We start from the raw sequence: 23,250 nt of genomic DNA, 5'->3' as shown, positions 1-23,250 counted from the left end.
ATAAGTTTGGAATTCGGAACCCTAGAAGAGACTTGTGGAGCCATTTGATGTTTGAGCCTATGGGTAAAAATAAGATCGATATCAAAAGTGACTTTGTGTACTGTTAGGTCATACTACAATCCCAAATATTTCATATAATTTTTAACAGTGGTTAATGGATTCACCATTCTGGGTGTGTGTGTTTATTATTTACTATTGAAAGACAAGCAAGACCAGAGAGGTGTACTGGTGTGTGGTGAGTTCTTCGTCAAGGCTCTTAAAGCCTCCCCACTTCCCTTTCTCCCCATAAGCTTGTTCCCACATCGGTGGTGATAAGTATGTGTGTGTAGGATTTAAGGTCCATAGAATTTACCTAGAAGTCAGCAATTGCCTTTTGGATAAACTTGTGGAGCTACCTTAGATTCTGGGTGTGTGTGTTTATTATTTACTGATGACGTTCCTTTTTTTGATATAAATGAAAGAAAACGCATATCAAACTGTAAACTTGAAATGAACTTCTCCCAATAAATGCTTGGATGGATATTTTGAGGTTAGTATCCATTGTAGTTGTACAAAGTAGTCTTCTCGTTCTTATGAGCTTGTTTAAACATCAACCTGTTCCTAAAACTTTCCTAAACTGTATAAAAGATTCTTCGATTAATAAATCACTCAAAAAACTTAAAAAGGTTTTTAAAACCTGTCAAGAAAATAATGAATATAATGTCTCTACAAAAATGCACCAAAGAGTTCCGAGATTTTCTTTCTAGGAAAAATCAAATCACCACTCAAATACCAATGACCACAATATTTAAAATGGCTGAAGAAATTTAAATTTCAAAACTCAAAAACAAATCCTAATTTTATAAGGCAAGACTCAAAAACATGCTAGAATCCTAATATATATTGGACTTTTTTTCCATTACTTTTTCACATGTATAATTAAAAAAGAACACAATCATGAATAATCAACTAAAAAGATTTCTTGCACACATGATTGCTTTTGCACCTTGAATAAAGTAAGGCTTATTGTTCCAGTAAAAGTTGTTTTTCATGCCAAATCAAATGGATTAAAGGGACAGTAAAATTAAAATTCCTTCTCTAATTCCAATTCCATTTATCAAAGTAAGCGACAAATCAAAGAGAACTTGGAATCTGTTCACAGACCATTCGCTTTAGTTTACTCACTAAATTTTTTGTTCAAATACTATTATAATTAACTAATTAAATGATTGAAAGATTATCCAACACTTTTTAAAGAAAATTAATTAGCATAAGAGATTCACAAATTGCTTCAAAGATATTTAAACTGAAAATCATCTATCTTAATTGCTGACAACAATAAAGAAGACTTATTACAAAAAAAAAATGAAGCACATTGATCACCAATAAAACTTGTAATTGCCAGGAAAACAATAAAAGAACAAAATGAAAAATGGTATTGATAAATCGTGCTTGTGTAATAGCTATTTTGCCCCTAAAACTATAAGCATGTGTGATCACGCCATATTTTTAGTGCAAAAATTTTTCTGAGTGCAAAAAGTTTTCTAAAATGGGTTTTGAGACTAAAATGGAGTAATTTGTATATGTGAAGGATGAATTTGTATCATTTTATAAGTGAATGAGTAAATAACTATAAATGCAATACGGGCTATTTGTATAGTTTTTTCTTAATTTAATTAAGTTTTGAAAAGTTTACCACTTTCAGTTTTTTTTTTAGTTTGAAACAAAACAAAAAAAAAGGAGGGAAAATGATCGGTTTTAAAACAAAAATATTCATTTCATCGCTCACTTTTAAAATGAAGCAATTTCGTTCTTGACATTTAAAAACTGAAATCATTACATCCCTGAACCCAAATTTCAATCTGAATCAAACCACCAATCAACCTGATTACAAATTTTGGGGGTGTAATTGGTAGATCACTTGGTTAACTCAACTTGATATTCATGTGAAATTTAATGAACCTACAAAGAAAAAATAAAAAATTATAACATTAAAAAGAAAGATTAATCTTTTCTACGTTATCATTGTATACACTGACGGCACCAAATTTTATATTTATGATACACATTTAGATTCGTAAGCGGATATACTAACGGTGCATGAAAAGATTTATCAAAAAAAAAAAACTCTACTATTCCAAGACAAAGAATGGCCTTTTATGTTATAATTTTTATTGTTTTGGTTTAATAAATGTCATGTGAATATGAAGAAGTTGACCAAATGATCTATCAATTCTATTTTCGAAATTTATTACTAGGTTATTGGATGGTTTGATTCAGATTGAAAATTAGGTTCAGGGATGTAATAACTTTAATTTTTAAGTGTCACGGACGAATTTGCTTCATTTTAAAAGTGAGGGACGAAAAGAATATTTTTGTGAAATGTGAGGGATAAAACATGTTATTTTCCCAAAAAAGAAAGATATTTGGTGTTGATTTGGTAACAAATTATTCTAACTTTTATGGAAAACAGCTTTAAAAGTTCTTTTTTAACAAATTTCTTAAAAACAATTAAAATTTTTTAAGGTGCCCATTTTACCATTTTTTTTAAAAAAATTCATAATCCATTGCCATAATCTGCATTAATAGCAGGAGATATATCAAACTAACACGCAGTAAGAATAATAGATCTGATACAATAGATATAAAAATTTAGGACTAGATCTGAAAATTAAAAGACACCACCACGAAATAACCCAAAATGTTTTTATATCAGATGAATCACTACTGCAGCACCATTCTATGCATGGCAGTATTCTGCGCCTGTCTTGAACTGTCAGATTTGATGTTAAACAAACTTGGCCCATAGAGAAAGTTAGATTTGAGAATTTTAGATTTGACAAAACAAATTTTAGAAATTTCAGATCTAATAAGAAAGGTATAAAAAAATTCAAAACTTTCAAAAAGAAATATAAGGAGAGAACAAAACTCCTATCACTAAGAAGTTTAGGAGGGAGAGAACACTTCTATTAAACAAAGCTTAAGAAAAGCTGCTATTTAAACAAAATAAGAAAAGAAGAAAGAAATTAGAGGGATGGCCCTCCTCCCCTGTCGGAGGAAGAAAGTTGGCTGCACGAGGAAAGGGTTGGAGAAAAGGCAGGGGAGATGCTTGATCCAGTTCAGTTTTTTGATCCAGTACTGTGCCCATGTGCCGAAGTGGTCATAAATATTTTGATCAAAATAAATTTGCTCTCCAAATGATTACAGTCCTGCCATTTGTCACCTGGTGGATAATAGCGAGGGCATGCTTTAATTTCGAGCTGGTTTAATAATTTTCCTATCCGTACATTGATGTCCTTTTTTTTTACCACTGCAGGGAATAAGGACTTAACTAGCACAAGGCCTTTTTTTATTTTATTTTGTCCTAAACTAAAAGAAATTGCACTATGTATAATTTTTTTTTATTTTCCAATTTGATGGAATCATAAGAAGCATAATTAGCAGATAATTAAGTGAAAAGGAATTGAATTTATATTTCTTAGCACTAGCTATACATTAACAGGTCCGGATGCATGAAAATTAATTTCATTTTAAATTTTATATACGTGACATGCATTCAAACCTATTATTAGTTTATAAAATATTAAACTAAAATAGTTTACCGTATGAAAAAAGTTTACCGTATACATTTGTCACCTGGTGGATAATAGCGAGGGCTGGTTTAATAAATTTCCTATACATTGATGCCCTTTTTTACTCAACTAGCACAAGGTCTTTTTTTATTTTATTTTGTCCTAAACTAAAAGAAATTGCACTATGTATAATTTTTTTAAATTTCATTAATTTCATTTTAAATTTTATACATGTGACATGCATTCAAACCTATTATTAGTTTATAAAATATTAAACTAAAATAGTTTACCGTATGAAAAATGTTATGTTAATCACATTAGTCATGAATTATATCAACCTCTGTTCTCTAATAAAGTCTTCATCGTCTTATAAAATAAGTCCCTGCAAAAATAATACAAACGTTGACCCTGTAACAAATGAGTCATACTATTGTTAAATGTGATAACTATAGAGATCACGGCAGCATTGATCAAAGTCCTGAAGCAGTTAAAAAATGGTTCAAAGAGCTTCGACATGCAAAGGAGTTGACAGAGCTTCACTTCTATGTTCATGACAGGGTAATTGCAGAGAGCAATAAATAATAGGTGGTTCTAGGGCTTTTCGATTGGCCCGTGGAATAGTTACAGCAATAATCTATACTTACAATGATACCACCCAGAATGAAATTATCGACTTCCACGTCCTCATTATTGGCCTTGATTTGAAGCCATTTGTTGCTCGTACTCTTCTTGTGGTTTTCTTTGTTGTATAACAAAGATTTCATGTTAAAGATACAATCCTCGGATGATAGAATTTCCGCACTTAAATCCATAGAAATACAAGTTTTCTCATTTAACTACAAAATGCAAAATTCTACTAGAATCCTCACTATTTAGTTCCTATAATGACTAAAACACGCTAAAAACTAAGTAATAAAACACTAAGAGATATAAAATATACACCTATCAACCATTATAATATTAAAAATTTTGTTTTAGTTCAACTCTTGAAAGTGATTAAATAGAGTGGCATCACTATTTAACGAAATCTTAGATAAATTACTTTTTGCCTCTTTGTAGTTTGGTGTTTTACCATATAACCTTTTGTTACGGGCCGCCTCGCTTGAAGCCAATAAGAGTGCGAACCGTAAAGCTAACAACTCGGTAAGAGTCGCTCCACCAAGTAACCGAGTAGTATGTTTTTGACGACCCCACCTCTCCCTAGGACGTATTCAAGGGTTTGGCGGACCGCATGTCCAACTTTTGTCAGGCCTCATTCACTAACATTTCCAAATCAATAACACTAAAATCCATAATATAACATTTACATGTCACAAATCATCCCAATATTCAAGCCAAAGAACAATCCAAAGAAAAAGAGTTTAAAAAATTAGTATCATACTACAGTGTCGGCCAAATATAAGTTCAAGATATCCTATTACAAACCATTACTATTCTTGTCTCTCTCATCCTTGCACCCTGTTAAGGAAGACAAATAATGAGATGAGTTAAAAACCTATTGAGATTCCAAGAACACATGTAATTAAATTGGCAAGATATCAATCATATATCTCAAAATCTTAAAGTGAAGAAAGTAAGAAATAATAAGTGAAATCATTAATAGTTCATATATTCAAATAAACAATTTAACCGGTAAGAAAAAGATACGGTACTGATATAGTGGCTCCTGCCAAGATCTGGACAGAGTACTCAGGATTCAAACGTTGATACCACTGATACGGTAGCTCCTGCCAGATTCCAAGCGTAGCACTTAGTCCCGTATAATGTTTCACGTGCAGCCAGTCTAGCAACAGCGTTTTTCGAGTCTGTTGACACTCTATCAACCTTTGAAATATAATAATATCCATAAATCACTGTTTTACTCTAATCTCTGTCCACCGTTCAATCTGCTACCGGGCCCGAATACCAAACAGTAACAGTGGTGGTAATACTCGAGTATACCGATTTCAGTGGACCATATCCAGTAGATCAACAGTAATTAGTGGAGAATCAGTATTCAGTGGAATAAACAGTATACAGTATCCATAGCTCGCTAATCTCCTCGATCAAGCCCTTGTTGGATCGATTCGACCAACTAACCAGTAGAGTTTGGGATCCCAAGCAGTGAGTATAGTCGATGAGATAATATCTCCAACCGACTTTCAAGTCATGCACACTTATATCAATTCACTTGCAAACAGTTCACTTATAAATAGGATATCAAGAGTTTAGTTAAGTTAGATCAAGTAGGATAAAGTACACACTTGTCTATGCAATAATAAGCCAATTCAAGCAACAAGTAGCATGGAACATGCAGTTGGAATACTCACCAATTGATCACAACCTTTTTACTTCAAACCATGGTTCTTTCACTTGGTCACTCTCGAGTCTTGTGGTCATATAAGCTATCAAGAGTCTAGCCATTTCATGACAATATCAATGCAAACTATGAATTTCGAAGTTTCACTTAGCCAATAAAGCAATTTACAAGTTTAACTCCCATATAACTTTCAAAAGCGTGCAGTTTTCTTGTTCAAATCCAAAGGAGAAACTTCATGCATGATTGGTCAATGTGGCAAGCATGATACAGTGCAAGAACATGTCGCTTATAGCCAAGACTTGTGAAGAAAACGGAACAAGAAAATCAAAGTTCAAAGTTAGTTCAAGTAATTAGATTAATAACTACCTTCTTACCTAGCCATACTCAAGTACAATTTTAAAAATGCCACATTATTCCAAGCCACAACATTTTAAGGAAATTACTTCCAAGTCAACTAAGTAATCTCACCCCAAATCATATAGTTTCCAGTTCAATTCAAGGGCAAAATTCATCTATATTTTAGGTCAATGATTCAAGTAAAAGATAGTGCGAAAATATCTCCTTTCCATCCATGAATTTGAGTTTAAAACTGTTCAAAATAGTTTGGTTGTAAGGCGGGAAATTCAACACTTGAAACAAGAAAAAATGAGGTTGTTACCTCCTAAAACCTATCATTTTTTCAACTCTCATGCTAGGATTATGGTATAATCAAGTATTTAGGGCATGAGCAAGATAATTTCACCATACAAAATCAAGAGAACAGCTCAACACAATTGTTGTCTCTGTCTCTCTCAACCAACTTTGAACAAATTTCCAACTTTGGTAACATTCTTTGAAAAGGTATAACTTGAGTTTCGTAAGTCAAAAAATCACAAAATTTACACCGGTAGAAAATAGATCGAAATATTAATAGGTTTAGAAGACACTTCATGAAATTCAACTCATAGATTCATCAAATATTAGGTTATAAATCACTACTATCACAAGTGCAAAAGCAGAATAGTCATGATTTTCAAGAAAATTTGCAAATTTTTTGGTCTTTATAGAAATTGAACCTAACCTTGAATTTTATGCCATTGAAATTTCTATGAGTCTAGTTTCAAACGCAACAAACGGAAGTCAATTTTGACATTTCTATATAAAGTTATAAACAATTTTCCAAAGCTAACAGAGCTTCCTGTGAAAATTTTCAGATTGCTAATAATGTAAGAAAATGCAACTTTCACTAACAAAACCTCACTCCGTTGACTCAAGTTCAACATACACTTATAGTATAAAATCTTATAGAGTGTTTTGAGTAAAATTGAACTTAAAATCATCATAAAAGTTTGGAATTCAAGGCTAAAAATTAAACCCCTGTTCTCGGCCAGCTTGCTCATGATTTCTCAATTATTTTTCCAAACATTCCTTCAACTAATTTCCCAAAATTTCAAGCAAACCTAGCTAACGCATCCAAAAAAGTTTATTACCAACACAACCCTAGGTATCTATAGTCAAAATCTTAACAAGAAAGCTATCATAAGTGCATCCAAACCCCAAGAATTCAAGTATAAAGTTCAAGGTTCACTGACTTGAAATAACTTCAAGATTCACTATAAGTTTCACCACAAAATTCACAAGATTCACTTGTCTAACACTTAAGACAAAGAAAGAAGGATGATCTAGTACTTTTACCTCTTTTTCTTTCCAAACCAAGATGAAACTCAATCCACAATCCACCAACTCTTCTTCCCTTCCAAGCTCAAGCCAAGTTTGATGGACAAACCAAGTTCTCTCCTTCTTTTTCCCACAAAACCTAAGCAAAATGGAAGCTAGATTGGATGAACTTTTCCTTTCTTTTTTTCTCCCTTAAGGTTCGCCCCCCCTCTCTCTCTCTTTTCTCTTGTGCTTTTCCTCCAAATTCATAATTTAACTTCATGGCAAAACAACTCTAATCAAGGCCACAAGTTATAAGATATAAGGGATACTTGTTCGACGCTACAAAAGCTAACCAAATTTGACATATACCCAGCTCATATTTAACCATACCAAAGTTGGAAATTTGAACCTTAAGCTAAAATTTACAAAACAAAAACTGAAAATTCCTATAGTGAAGCCAAAAATGCATATACAAGCTGGAAAATCCTCATGGCAGGACTAAAAGGACATAGCAAAGCTGGAAATAACATTTCAAGGCTGGAAACTCTCAATCAAAGCTGGAAATTGTAAACTACTTCACAAAACTATGAAATTCTCCATGAAACCTACCATAATCAAGTTATAAATCCATTCAAATGCAAGATAAAAGAGAAAAGATAGTTTCTTGACATGAATACCTGCAAACCCTAAGGAGAAATGCAAACAAGAGCTTTCTTTTCCCCCAAATCACTCCACACAAGCTTCCCTTCTTCCTTGATGCAACTTCCTACAGATTGGATTAGGGTTTTAGGTTGGATTTCCCATAAAATCAAGCAAGATTTCAAGGTAAATTTTGAAGGTTTCTTTCTCGCTTTTCTACCTATAATTTCGGCCAAAGGGGAGGAGAAACGAAAGGTTTTTTGTGGTGAAATGGAAGCTTAATCCAAGATAAATATATGACTAGTCTTAGTCAAAGCCTTGGTTTAAAGTTGAACGGATGATTACCACTTGTCAAGAAAGTAACTCAAGTCTATCTCTTTGTCTCTCTTGTGTATCTAATAACCAATCTATCTTGTGTTCCTTTAATTCACCCTTAACACTTCCAATCACATAATTCCTTTAGTATCACACCTATTCTCGTCCACCAAATTTGTTACACATATCTCATTAGTCGGTTACACTAGTTTAATGTACTCCGAAACTTAATATGCACCAAATTATAAAAGGGAAAAGATAGAAATCTTGATTCAACCATTAAAGTCACCATGAAATTAAGGCAAGTAAACTACGATAAAAGAAAATATAAATTAATTTTTTAAAAAAAAATAAGAAAAAATATAAAATAATTTTCGAATTCTCACAACGTTGCAATCACACTCAAAGGATATAGCAAAGTAAATGCAATAAATTCTTTAGAGGCATAGTGGAATAAAAGAAAGTAGTACTTGTATTGAGAAAAAAAAAATTACAATAGTTCTCAATTAGAAAGCAACAACCGAATGTGTATAAGTACTATTGCCCAAAAGTAACACCTAATAGAAAAATTAGGACTAGTAGTAGAATTGCATTAGACTACCTATCTACATATGTACAACAAGACTAAAGGGAAATGGAAATTGAGATGGACTAGTAAGTAAGAATTATATGTCTGGACTCTCTAATTTAGTGATCATCATCGTGCCAAGGCCCAAAGGTTGACATCCATCTCCCATGTAGTGGCTGCATGCATTGAGCGGGCGTGTGGCTTGCAGTGTGTTGGTCCCTGAGCTGTGCTGTTTGTCACGAGGTAGTGCGGATGCAAAGCGTGTAACACCTCCTCCCCATGGTTTAAAAACTAATATGTAATCCTCTTGTAGATTGGATTGAAGTATCACCATTAGTTTTTTTTCATTAAAACTAATGGCCCATAGTAAAAAGTCAAATTCAAACTAATAAATTGATAAATTTATCTTTTTATTATTCTTTTTTTCATCCAAACATAAAAAAGAAGAAATTGAAATAAAAATATAAATAAGAATTAGAAAATATCATTAAAAATTTGGTTTAAAACCTCTAACGATACTAGTATAAAAAAATTAGGTATTTTTGTTTCTTGTTTATTTTTTTAATATTTTTCTTCCATCTTTTTGGTTTCTTATTTATTTATTTTTTATTTCCCTTTTATCTCTTTTGTACATGGAGAAAATTAAGATGTTATGGGCCAAAGTATAGGTTTTAAGATTGTCTCTTCTCTTCCAAAAAAAAAAAAAGAGAGAGAAGGAAAAGAAAAAGATAAAAAATGGTAGTGAAAGGATGAATTTATCAATTTATTAGTATGACTTTGACTTTTTACTATTGACTGTTAGTTTTAACCAAAAAACTAATAATGACATTTTCACCCAAATCTTGAGGGGGTTATATCTAGGTTTTTAAACCATAGAAGAGTTATATAATAAAGTACCAAACTCTACGGCATAAAAGGTAATTTAACTGAAAATCTTCTACAATCATAACTTGTGATTTAATACCATACTTTATAGCTAAAACTAATTCTATACGATCTTATAATAGAAGAAAACTGCACCAAAAAAAAAAGGTAGATCAAATTGAGATATAAAATATATAGCATAATAAGCATGACCGAGTCAAAGCAATACATATTTTCTCCCATTTCACTTGTGCGGCGCCCGGGCTGCTGAAGCATTAACGGAAGTTATTTACAAGGGGCCATCTGTTACTTGGTCAAACTTCAAGTTTAATTGGTAGTTTGGCCATACCTCAGGGGAAGTAATTTTTTCCTTCTGTAAGTGGGAAATCTTGAATCTAAATCTTGCTATTTACAATCACTTCTCGTTTACTATCCAATCCAACCCTCCCCTTCCCTTCCCCCCACCTGATTAACTTATGCATTTGTTGATCTACAAATAATGGGAAGATAAATTTGCTGTCTAATTTTCTTAGATTTTGTTATATCCTAAACGTGGTTTGCCGGAATTCAAAAGCACGCCATATTCATGATGGGTACAAATAAAATCTTAATGTGTTTTATGATTCAAAATCTAGCAAAATCCTCCGGCTCTGAGCAAAATTCTCCTACGCTCCGAAACTGATGCACAAAATTCACAATCTCGAACAAATTCTGGTACTGGGAAAACAAAAAGAACAAATTCTGGTAAGAAATAGTAAGAAATATTTCATATTCTGCTCTTCGGTTACTTCATTGTAGCCATCAGATTGTTCCTCAAGTCAGGTGTCGTACATGTTGTATGTGATTAATTAGTATTCACTTGGAAAAGGCATTAAGAACATATATATATATATATATATCTTTTTAATTTGAGTCTTCTAACGCAATTATAGCTAACAAATTTTTTTTTTAAAAAAAAGAGCACAATTGATTAATTAACAATATGTTAAAAGCCAGCATAATTGGGATTACAACAAAACAGTGGAATATATTTTTGGGACTTCTAAGTATTTGATAACAAGCCTATGCACTATGACATTTCTGGTGTGGTTTTAATTTATCAATCGGAAAAAGGCAGAAATATTGAACTAGATATAAAGAGGTGATCATTGCACTCAAGAAATTGTACCCAAAAAAATTTATCTCTTTAAACGACGAAAAAGAACCTTCCTCCACCTCAATCCCAAGTATCTCTTTAACTTGTCAATTTTATGTTTATGTGATTTCCCTCCTAGGTTGTTTCAAATCATTTCACTGTAAATCTGAAACACGAATCATGAAACAATTATGAACTTGTTTAAAAAATATGAACCTGAAAAGGTAAATGGAACAAGATGATTTTCTCTTATTCTTCTTTGTTGCGCTTTAATTTGTACATTAAATATACTTATTGAAATCAGACCAAGAGTGATTAAAAGCCATATGAGTGTTTATTTGTCACCAATCCAGCTGGAAATGAATGAATTCTTATCCAAATCAAATTCCATTGTGCATTCCACTCAAATGCATGGACCTGTTACATCGTGACCTCAAATAATAAATGAGAAGCAAGACCTGGGCTTTCAATAGGGATACCTTTATGGTGGGAACGTGCCTATGGTAGGAATGCCGGCAGAGAGCGACACGTGTTAGGGGTAAAACGGTCCAAACGGAGACGTTAAAGTGTTGGAGAACGCGTGGAAAGGAAATGAAGCAGAACCGTGTGCGGATGGAAGCAAACAAGCCCACTGACTTCCGTACTAATTTCGTGGGTTGTGACAGGAAGAAAAACAAATTTGTTCAAGTAAGAACAAAGAACCCATTATCTCATCAAGTAATTTATTTATCCACTAAACTGAAAATAAATAATTTGTTCAAGAAAATACTACCTCTTTATGACTTTCCTCCATTATAAGAATAGAGTACCCTGTTTTACATACAAAAAAAAATCGGATAAAATAAACATAAATCTGTTTGCGAATAAAACACTAGCTCTTTAAGGCTTTCCTCCATAGACACAACAGAGTACCCATTTCTCAAAAACAAATTTATTTATTGGCTCAAATAAAAATAAATCCATTTTTCAATAAAACACCAGCTACTTATGGCTTTCCTCCATAAATTATCTATTTTCATAACTTAATTTATTAGTTGGACAAAATGAGAATAAAATTATGTTGAACAGCAAATTAGCCTTTACGACGAAATTGACATATAGGAAAGTAACATATAACAAGAATTAACTCCATTTCCATTACAAAATTATGCTAGAAATTCTTTTTGCAAATGCAAGACACCTAATTCATAAAATGAAATAGTAGCTCTTCACGGCTTTCTTATCAGTCCTCCAACTAGGGGTGGCAAAAAATCCGATCCGATTTGAAACCCGACTAATCCGATCTGATTCGATCCAAAAAATAGGATATCCGATCCGATTTTTCTTAGCAGAACAGATGTGGATCAAGTACCGGCAAAAACGGATACGGATACGAATCAGTAAAATAAAAATTCGCGGGTACCTGACCCGCAGGGTATATTATATAAATATTAAAAAAATAAGGGTTCATTATATAATTTTATAATTTTTAATCCTAAGTATAAGTAAAGTGGTTTACAACCTCATATTTTAATCTTATATGATCCGCCTCTCCTCATTTTGTCTAAAAAAAATAAATATTCTGGGTGAAACCTGAACCAAATGAATAAAACAAAGAAAAATTTATGAAATTCTATCATAAAAATTGTTCATCCCTTTCATTCTTTTTCATTTTTATTATACTTCCATCGATATTTCCTACAAATTATTCATCAATTCAATCAAAAATTTGTGTTTGGAGCTCCAATTTTCTGTTAGCTAGATAATTAAAACATTTGTGTCTTTCATTTATTTATTTATTTTATTGCAATTGTGTCTCTTAAATTTGTCTCCTTTTATTTTAGTGCAAGAAATTTATTTTTCTTTTTGATCACCTTTAATGCAACAAGGTCTATTCCAATGATGTAAGAAAGTTGGGAAATTTTTTTCAAGATTATTTTGGTTATACTTTCTTCAAAAACTATTAGTTCTGTTTAATTCTTTTCCGGACTTGATTCCACAATCGACTCATTTTGATGCAATCTTGTGCCATAACATCCTTAAGGAAGTTGGAAAAGTTGTCATATACTTATTATCCTTGTATTTGTTATGTTGTAGAAGGATAAAATGCATGAGAATGGTGATGTATTCAAAATTATCATAAAACTTCGTTTATCTATTAGATATTATAATTCTAATATGTACTAAATTTATGAAATTGGTTTGATTATTAGATGAAATGTATGAGAATGGTGATGTATGGATTTTGATTATAAAATCTCTACCAATGTTAATTGGAAAGCATACTTTTTTTTATTGGAAAACATGTTGATATTAAGTGAAAAATATATTTTATTAGAAAATAAATTTTTTTTTAGGGGCGGGTATCCTATGACCCGTCCCTTTTTTTCGGGTACTCGAATAGCGGGTACCCAAAAATATTAGGAGCGGGTTAGGGTCGCAAAATGGTTGATCCAATTTTTTAGGGTCGGATCAGCCAAATCTTGTTAGGGGCGAGTACCCGACCCGTGCCCACCCTTACCTCAAACGTATGAGCAAGGTGCCAATCATTAAATTAGTAATTTTTTTAATTCATACATAATTAAGTTTTTTTTTTCCATTTCCACAAAAAACAAATAAAATTTTTTTATCAGAAACCACAAATGCCAAGATGATTGGTCTAAAAGGGAAAGGAATACCACATATGTACAGTACTTGCATTTCACGTTCGAAAATGCTACAGTGCTGCATTTGAAAAATACCCTAAAAAACATCTAATTCAAACGGATGCAATCTTCTTTATTTAAAGGAAAAATCGTTCAAAATGTCCATCGCATTTTACAAGATGATTTTTTTCATCCCTCACTTCTAAAAGTGTAATTTTACGTCGCTTACAAATTCACAGTGACCAAATTTGGTCCCTACCTAGCTTTCCGACTACTTTTTCCCGGAATCCACCACGTGACTTGCATGTGATCATTTTTTAAAGGCAAAATTATCAAATCAAATTTTTACATAATTGATTCATAGTCCCTCATATTTCACAAAATAATTTTTTTCGTGCCTAACATTTTACAAAATGAGTTGCTTCGTTTCTCACATTTCAAAAAATTAATTTTTACATCCCTCGTATTTTTTAAAATGAATTTTTTCATCCCTCATTGATCATGTATACGAATAGCTTTTTTCCTATGAACCCACGTATATGTCTATTTGATTTTATCTGAACAGTATAAATAACATTTAATTTATCTCTATTCGATTTCATTTAAACATGCTAATCGTAGTTATACACATGCTATTCAATAGATATATATAGGGGTTTTAAACAAATAATTTTGTTTAAAACCCATGTATATATTTATATGAATTCACCATTTGAACCTATTTAATATTTGTGACATTTCTCTTTTGGTAATAATCTGTTTATTGAGTTGTATAATAAGATCATCTAATTAATGGGTCCTAACTCGAATCGTATAATTGTGCTAACAAATTTCAATCTGAAATTTTCACTCGACACTTTTAAAACCAACAGTTGAATTACTTTCCTTGTGATTGTGTTAAAATTTGAAAGTGCTAATCACTTATTTCTTTTTGTCCTGCTTTGCTTTTGTTTACTTTTTCTATCCAAATTTAATTCGATATAAATACTTGATAATATTTAGGATTAAATATCTTCTTTATATTCAAATTTCGAGTAAAAGAAAATGAATATAAGTGAAAAGCTAACAATTTTTTTTAACTCATGTATACGTCTATTTGATTTCACTCACACAATACGAATAGTGTGTGATATATCTCTATTTGATTTTACATGCTATTCGTACTGTTCAAGTGAAATCAAATAAATATATACACGGATTTAAAAAAAAATTATTCACACACATAATCAATAAAAGATGAAACAATTCATTTTAAAAAATGTGAAGGACAAAAAATTTTATTTTATGAAATGTGAGGGATTATGAATCGAATTATATAAAATTTTCTTTGACAAATTTTATATAAAACATGATCACGTGCATGGCACGTGGTCAATTCCGATAAAAAACTAGTCGGAAACTTAAGTAGGGACCAAATTTGACCAATGTAAATTTGTAAGGGACGTAAAATTACATTTTAAAAAACGAGGGACGAAAAAAGTTATTTTGCAAAATGTGAGAGAAGTTTTGAACAATTTTCCCTTATTTAAAATACCAAATCTGTGAATGTATTTTAACTGTTATCCATCGGTATTGTAAAGTATCATTTTACCATCAAATACCAACTCTTTAACAATCATTTTTTCATAAATAAATTTGTTTATCGGATAAAATAAAATTATACCAATTTTCCAATAAATAGCTATTTCCAATAAATTACTGCTGTTTTATTAAAAAATGGGTTTATTTTTTATTTTATCCAATAAATAAATTTATTTATGAAAAAATGGGTACTCTGTTCTTATAATAGAGAAAAGCCATAAAGAGCTGGCGTTTTATGAGAAAATATGTACTCTGTTTTTCTAATAGAGGAAAGCCATAAAGAGCTGGTGTTTTTATTGAAAAACGGATTTATTTTTATTTTATCAGATAAATAAATTTGTTTATGGGAAAATAGGTGTTAAAGAACTGGTATTTGATGAAAAATGATATTTTACGAAACCAATGGATAACAGTTAAAATACATTCACAAATTTCGTAGTTTAAATAATGAAGACTGTGATTTAAAATACCAAATATGTGAATGCGCTTTAACTGTTATTCATTGGTATTGTAAAATATCATTTTTTATCAAATAGCAGCTCTTTAACACCCATTTTTTCATAAACAAATTTTTTTCTCGAATAAAATTTTAATATACTTGTTTTCCAATAAAACACCAGGTCTTTATGGCTTTCGTCTATTATAAGAACAGAGTGCCCATTTTTCCTTAGAACACCAACTCTTTATGATTTTTTTCTATTATAAGAACAGAGTACCTATTTTTCCATAAACAAATTTATTTATCGGATAAAATAGAAATAAACCTGTTTTTCAATAAAACACCAGCTATTTCTTGAAAATAGCTATTTATTGGAAAACGGGTATATTTTAATTTTATCCCATAAATAAATTTGTTTATGAAAAAATGGGTGTTAAAGAACTGATATTTGATGGAAAAATGATACTTTAGCATATCAATGGATAGCAGTTAAAACACATTCACATATTTGATATTTTAAATAATGAAAATTGCTTCCATTTGAATCAGATTTTTTGGCGATATTTTTCAAAAACAGCACTGCAGCATTTCGAACGTCAAATACAAGTACAGTACATATCTGCTATTCCTTTTCCTTTCAGACCAATCAATTTGACTTTTGTGCTTTTCATAAAAATTTTTCATTTGTTTTTTTTGTCAAAATGCAAAAAAAAAAATTTAATTATGTATAAACTGAAAAAATTACTAGATTAATTATTGCCACTTTGCTCATATGTTGGACGACTGATAAGAAAGTCGTGAAGAGCTGGTATTTTTATTAATGAAAACTTTTCCCGTTAATGGCCTGTTCTTTATGACATTCCTTCATTATATGATCAAAGTACCATGTTTTTTTGTATTTATCACCAACTCACATATTGTGACTCTGAATTAAAAAATTTTCAACATCGTATTTTCATTAATTAGTCTTTTTTTTCCGTACTATCATTAAATTGAATGAAAAATTTAGTTGTACGGTGTTTGGGAGCAACTTCTAAAGTAGAGGTGAATAATCCTAAATATTTTTATAATTGTTTAGTATATTTATGTCATGGGTATATATTGTTGGTATGTTATTATTAATTTTATTACAAAATTATAGTTTCACAATTTTTAAACTGTAATAAAGCAGTGGGGAAACAATGCACATTAAACGGAGGAATTGGAGGGGAAAAAAGACTGCATCCGCATACGTCTTGTTTTGTTTATCTGCACGGGTGTTACCATTGCAACATAATGGTCCGTCAGCTCCTCATTTTACAAATACACGTGTCAAGCTCTGAGGGGCTGCCTACAGTACGAATGGTCAAAGGCTTCCTACCATAAAGGTAGTGTTTCGGCGTTGCCTTGAAACTACTCCCTCCATTTTACTTTGACAGTCCTGATTTGTTTTTCACACAATCTAAGAAAAAACAGTTAATTTTGTTCGAACAATCAATTTAGGCAGTTATTTTCCTAAAATACCCTCACATTAATTATATTACAACTTTATGGGAACTTGAATTAATGGTAAAAAAAAAATCAACTCTCATTAAATGAGGTAGGTTTATAGTAACAACAACTTACATTGAATAAAGATATTTTAGGAAAATTAAAATACAACTACATTTTTCAATTGGAAAGTGGACTACAATTTGGGATAGACGCAAAAGAAAAACGGGACTATCAAAGTGGGACGGAGGGAGTACTACGGATACTTCTGCTCCGCTTTTCCTTCTTCCAAGTTATTATCCCCCTCACGTGTGCGCTTTACATTTATTATTTGTTAAAACTTCGGTACCTTCTTTACGCATAATTTTTTGCCCAAGGCCTTGGCAGCATTTTCCCATTGCTAACGGGTAGATTTGCAAATATATAAATGCCAGTGGTTCTGAGCTGCAATTACACTGTCCTGACCCAGCAAACTGCATTGGAAAACGCAAACGGATGTCCAAACCTGTGCTTTTAGCTTGCAGCCGCTGACAACATATTAACGTTTGATCTCCACGCGCAATTCCACAACTTAACGTCTTCGTTTGCATTCCATCCACCTTCAACACGTGTCGCTCTCTGGAGGCCTTCCTATCATAGGCACGGTCAAACCCTTTCCACCATAAAGGTATCCCCTTTCAATAGCTTTCCATTTTTTTCCCATCGTTTACTCTGTCAGTGTAGCAGAGCAAAAGTGAATTATTCTAAGTCAAAGTCTCTCTGGCACAAAAAACAAAAGGGGCCAAGGTCTCTAGGACGGATTTCTCTGAGGCTTCGACATTAATGAGTTGTCATACCCCACGGTTTGCCAGAAAATGGGGAAAAAAATGGCATTTTATTTAGGTTTGTCGAAGAAAAATAGGTTGTGCAAAATTAAAAGTATAAACATAATTCATTTGAGGGGGGAGATGGGTAGGTTTTTGAAATTCAGGATCGTAAAGTGTTACCACCTAATAGCTCGAGGGGGGCAAAGTGTTATTTAAGATCTATTTATGAAAATGATCAAGTAGAATGGCATCAATATTTAATGAAACATCTTCCACAATTTTGACTCGTGAAAATAAGGTTAAAACTAAGTCTATTTCGTGAATCGGTTATTAGCATTCTCCAATTCTGCTAAACCTTTAATTTTTTTCTCTCAACTAGATACATGATAAAATGAAAACATGTTGATTTTTGAAACAAATATTACGTAGCATAAATACTCAAACAAAAAGTAGATAAATCAATTTGAGATAGAAAAAGTAGGTGATAGCACAAAGCAGTTATGACCAAGTCAATGCAATGCAATCAGCCTATTATCGGCACAGTACCGGAGGGCGGAGCCAAGTCAATGCAAGTGCCCCAGCCTCACAAGTTTTAAAAAATTATATAATAGGCCCCTTGCACTTTATAATATATTTTACAATAATTTTTTTGTTTTGCACCTTATTTGCCCCTCCTCAACTTTGTAAAATCCCTTCCATAACTACATTATCCCCTTCAAAATTTTAAAATATTCACTCCTCTATCTAAATTTCCTTTTTAAATTTTATAGAGTTCTTTTCTCCACAGAAAATCTTCGGTCTTTGCTGTAGAAGTTGAAATCCTGGAAATAGCCTCTTGGTCTTTAGTCTGTACGAAATCCATTAAGCCCTCGATGTAATATGGGAAAGATTATAATGTCAATATTTACTGCTTTAATTTTAATTTCCACCCTAGATGCTAATTTGCAGAATCGAAAAGTAACCTTATGATAATTAGTGCAAATAGATTACTTGATGTGATATTAAATTTGGAAATACGTAATTTTTGGTTTTGAATTTATTGGAGAAAAACTTTTCAAAAACTAAAGCAAAATTATTATATTCCTTTACTTCATGAAATGAAAGTTATCTTATTAGTTAGAAATTGCAATTACTTACAATGCTTATAAGTTTGACATATTTGTCACAGTTCTGATCGTGTTCCTTTTTCTCCTTATTTTCTGGCTTTACTAATTTTAGTGCATTGTTACCGCAAAAATATTAATCCCAATATATATATGTGCTTAGAACGAGTGAATTTATCACTCACAGCAATATCTGGCTTTGAACAATGTAATTTACACAAAAACTATAAAAAAAAAAAAGACAAAAGAATCCAAAAACAAATTTTATGTTTTTGTAATTTTCTTCGTAAATTGTTTCAAATCATTTCTGAGGTTAAAATTTCTCAATAATGAATCCAAAAACAAATAATAAATTCTTTTCGAAATCAGATTCCTGAGTCTTCCATTGTTGACATGTCAATGTAAACGCAGCAAAAGTGAAATGTGCTTTCCAAGCCTGATATTGATAGCCACGTCAACTGCCAAAGTCGCTTTGAGGCTTCAATAATTTGACGGCCACTGCCAGCTCTATATATCTATCTGCAACGTAGCCGAACCAAGCCCTTTTTCTAGGAGTAGTCCTTTTTCTTCCGACATTTCACATGACCATGGGTGGATCAACCCATTTCTCTGTTTTCTTACTCGTCGCAATAATTTTACTCTGTTCTTCCAGCAAAACTGTAAATGCAACTTGCGATGCAAGTGAGAAACAAGCTCTTATGGACTTCAAGAAAGACTTGGAAGATCCCTATGGTAGACTCTCGTCTTGGATCCACGACGTTGATTGCTGCAAATGGGGAGGAGTTGTTTGTAGCAACCGAAGTGGCCGCGTGATTCAACTTCACCTTCAGAGTGAATCACCATTAAGCGGTAAAATCAGTCATTCGTTACAAAATTTGACTCACTTGCGTTTCCTTGATCTAAGTCTAAATGATTTCAGTGGAATTCCAATTCCCAGTTTTTTTGGGTCTCTCAGAAGTCTGAGGTACCTGGATTTATCTGGAGCTGGATTTCAAGGAATGGTTCCCTATCAGCTTGGAAACCTGTCAAGTTTACGCACTTTAAGCATAGGAGGCGATCCGTCCTATCTTCAAGTTGATAACCTGCAATGGTTGGCTGGTCTCTCTAATCTGGAGCACCTGGAAATGAGTCGCGTGAACCTTAGTACGGCGTCTAATTGGCTAGAGGTGATTAACACGATCCCTTCTTTGGTAGAGATACATCTGTCCTCTTGTCAACTTGATTTAATTTCTCATCATCTTGGCAGAGATACATTTGTCTTCCATGCCAATTTTTCTTCTCTTACTGGCCTAGATCTTTCTGGAAATTTTCTTGGACACCTCATCCCTAGATGGATTTTCGGTCTTACTGCCCTTACTTCCCTTGGTTTAAGTGGGACCTCGTTTGAAGGTCCATTGTCCAGAGATTTTTGGAACTTGACTTCCCTCGAGAACTTGGATCTTTCTAGGAACTTCCTGAGTGGTTCATTACCAGATGAACTTATTCATTTTAACAATCTCATTTCTCTCAACCTTGCGGGGAATAAATTCGAAGGTTCCTTGGATGGAATTTGGAATTGGAGTTCCCTTGCATCTTTGGATCTATCATACAATAACTTCGCTATCTTCCTCCCAAGCCAATTATCCACTTTAACTGCCCTAATTTCACTTGATCTTGGCCACAATCAGTTTCGAGGTTCTATCCCAAGCTCTATTGCCAACATTTCCAACCTTCAATATCTTGACCTATCTAATAACAACCTTAGCTCCTCTTTACCAAGTGAAGTATTCACATCGAAGGACTTGATTACACTTGATGCGAGTAGTAATCACTTGAATGGTCCAATTCCAAGCACTGTTGGCAACTGTTCCAATCTAGAATACCTTTGGCTAGGTGATAATGCTCTATCTGGTTCAATTCCATCAAATTTAGGAAGATGTACCAATTTAGAAATGCTTTGGCTAGGTAATAATGCTCTATCTGGTTCAATTCCATCAAATTTAGGAAGATGTACCAAGCTAGAAATCCTTTGGCTAAATGATAATGCTCTGTCTGGTTCAATTCCATCAAATTTAGGAAGATGTACCCAGCTCAAAGAACTTTGGCTAAATGATAATGCTCTATCTGGCTCAATTCCATCAAATTTAGGAAAACTGTCATCCTTGGAGCACTGGGATGTATCTCACAACAAACTCACTGGAACTCTTCCTGAAAGTCTCTGGCAGCTTTCCAAACTTGAAGATCTTCGTATTGACGACAATTCAATGGAAGGCATTGTGAGTGAGAGTCACTTAGACAATCTGACAGCTTTAACGGATTTTGATGCATCTGGAAACTCCTTGACCTTAAAAGTAAGTGCAAGTTGGACTCCTCGTGCCCAATTTAAAAAACTTGGATTGGGCTCCTGGAAGCTAGGTCCCCAATTTCCTACATGGATCCGGTCACAAAAAATCCTTCAGCATTTGAACTTGTCACTCACAGGAATTTCAAATACCATTCCACCTTGGCTATTCAACTCATCATTGAAAACCGTAGAACTTTCTCGCAATCAATTCCATGGTAAGAGTTCAAATATCTCTAAAATTGTTAGAGGTTTATATGTGCATTATAGCCAAGCACATTCAATGGCTATTCCCTCTTGGTTATTTAACCCATCATTGGTCCACATGAAACTTTCTCACAATTAATTTTATGGTAAAAGTTCAAATATCTCTAAAACTGTTAAAAGATTTATATGCAAACAACAATCAAACATATTCAATTACCTACACACCCAATTAATTTATCATTGATTGACATATTTAGAACTTAATTTCTAACTATTTATTTTCAGGAGGCATCTCTCACATTTTGTGTGAAGTGAAGAATGAATATCAAGTTCTTGGATATTTGGATCTTCGGGAGAATTCTCTATCAGGAGATATTCCTGACTGTTGGATGAATTACCCAATCTTGTATCACATCAACCTCGACAGCAATAACTTCACTGGAAGCATTCCAAGGTCTTTGTTTCATTTGGAAGATCTCATGTATTTAAGCTTGGGTAACAACAGCCTCACTGGTCCGATAACCTTTGACTTTGAATAAATAAGTTTGGAATTCGGAACCCTCCAGCAGAGTTGTGGTGATGTAATTGCAGGTCAAGCTGCAATCCCAAATCTTTCATATATAGAAAATGTTGTTGTAATTTTTAACAGTCGGTCGTTAATGGATTCACCAATGTTTTGAAGCTATGATTGTCAGATTCCACGTAATGGTTTCTATTATACATATGACGACAATAGGAAATGACATTTGCACCCCGTCCTCTTGAAATGAACAAAAGAAAAAGTCAATATTACCTAAAATGCATATCAAACTGTAAACTTGAAATGAACATCTTTATTGGGAGAAGTTCAGTTTTCTGATCCAGTATTAGGCCCAACTGTTTTGATCAAAATAAATTTGGTCTCCAAAATTTCTCCTTTTTTTTTTTTTTCAAATTTAGGACAATAGACAATAATTCAATAATTTTCATGGTCAAAATCAATTTACCTTCAGCCAACAGTTTTTACTTTGCATTTTTTTTGTCCCCACTATTAAGAGTTTGAATTGTTATAGTTTCTTAAGTTTTAAGTAATATTATTAAGAGTTTTAAATAAAAAGATAAATAAATTAGATCAAAATTGTTTTTAGACATGTATTACAAATACTATTTAAATTTCTTTTACTTCTTTTTTTTTTATTTTCTTTGTTTTATAATGCCACTAGTTTCTCATATCTTTCTTCTCTTTTGGATTTATAGTTGGTCTCAAATTGGGCATACTACATGTGCTTATCATTTTGCACTATGAACGATTAATTGATCATGAGTTCTCTCCTTTTCTTTCACATATATTAATTATTAAACACTCAATTATATTATATGTAAATTAGATTGACAAGCTAACATATGTTTTCTTTCTTTTTTTTTTCTTTGTACATTTCAACAGATTATCAATCCAGTTCGAAATGAAATATCTATTGTATAAAATTATTTAGATTTTGAGATAATCACTTATCCTTGGAAATTAGGTTCTAATATGAAGGGGAGGCACAAAAAAAAATTCAGAATCCATAGAAGTACGTCGTATTGATACTTACATTCATTAGTTATTTTCACCACAATTTTTAACTAAAAGCATTTCAATAATTATTGCACAAGTATTGCAATAATTTATGCCCAAAATTATAACCACAATAAAATAATCAATAATTATA

At 32.3% G+C, this 23,250-nt stretch overlaps 1 protein-coding gene across 2 annotated transcripts; it reads left to right on the top strand.

The window, feature by feature from the left end:
- The first annotated feature begins 19,607 nt into the window (after positions 1-19,607).
- Positions 19,608-22,177, top strand: LOC113781210 (LRR receptor-like serine/threonine-protein kinase GSO1). 2 transcript variants are annotated; one of them, XM_027327100.1, is made up of 3 exons: positions 19,829-19,881; positions 19,970-21,570; positions 21,845-22,177. In XM_027327100.1, exons 2-3 carry the CDS (start codon positions 20,031-20,033, stop codon positions 22,096-22,098), a joined length of 1,794 nt encoding a protein of 597 aa, XP_027182901.1. In that variant the 5' UTR covers positions 19,829-19,881; positions 19,970-20,030; the 3' UTR covers positions 22,099-22,177. The 2 variants fall into 2 exon arrangements, with proteins under 2 accessions (XP_027182891.1, XP_027182901.1); XM_027327090.1 differs by having other exon boundaries at positions 19,608-21,570.
- The last annotated feature ends 1,073 nt before the right edge of the window (positions 22,178-23,250 follow it).

This window comes from Coffea eugenioides, chromosome 1, assembly GCF_003713205.1.
Source record: "Coffea eugenioides isolate CCC68of chromosome 1, Ceug_1.0, whole genome shotgun sequence".
Lineage (NCBI taxonomy): Eukaryota > Viridiplantae > Streptophyta > Magnoliopsida > Gentianales > Rubiaceae > Coffea > Coffea eugenioides.
Note: the sequence above shows the minus strand (reverse complement) of the source record. Positions and strands in the feature narration are given on the sequence as shown.

Bases quoted from the DNA above. Each gene is read 5' to 3' on its own strand.
- LOC113781210 (XM_027327090.1), top strand. From the start codon at position 19,614: ATGACCATGGGTGGATCAACCCATTTCTCTGTTTTCTTACTCGTCGCA. The intron at 21,571-21,844 runs GTAAGAGTTCAA...ATTTATTTTCAG, and splicing joins TTCTCGCAATCAATTCCATG to GAGGCATCTCTCACATTTTG.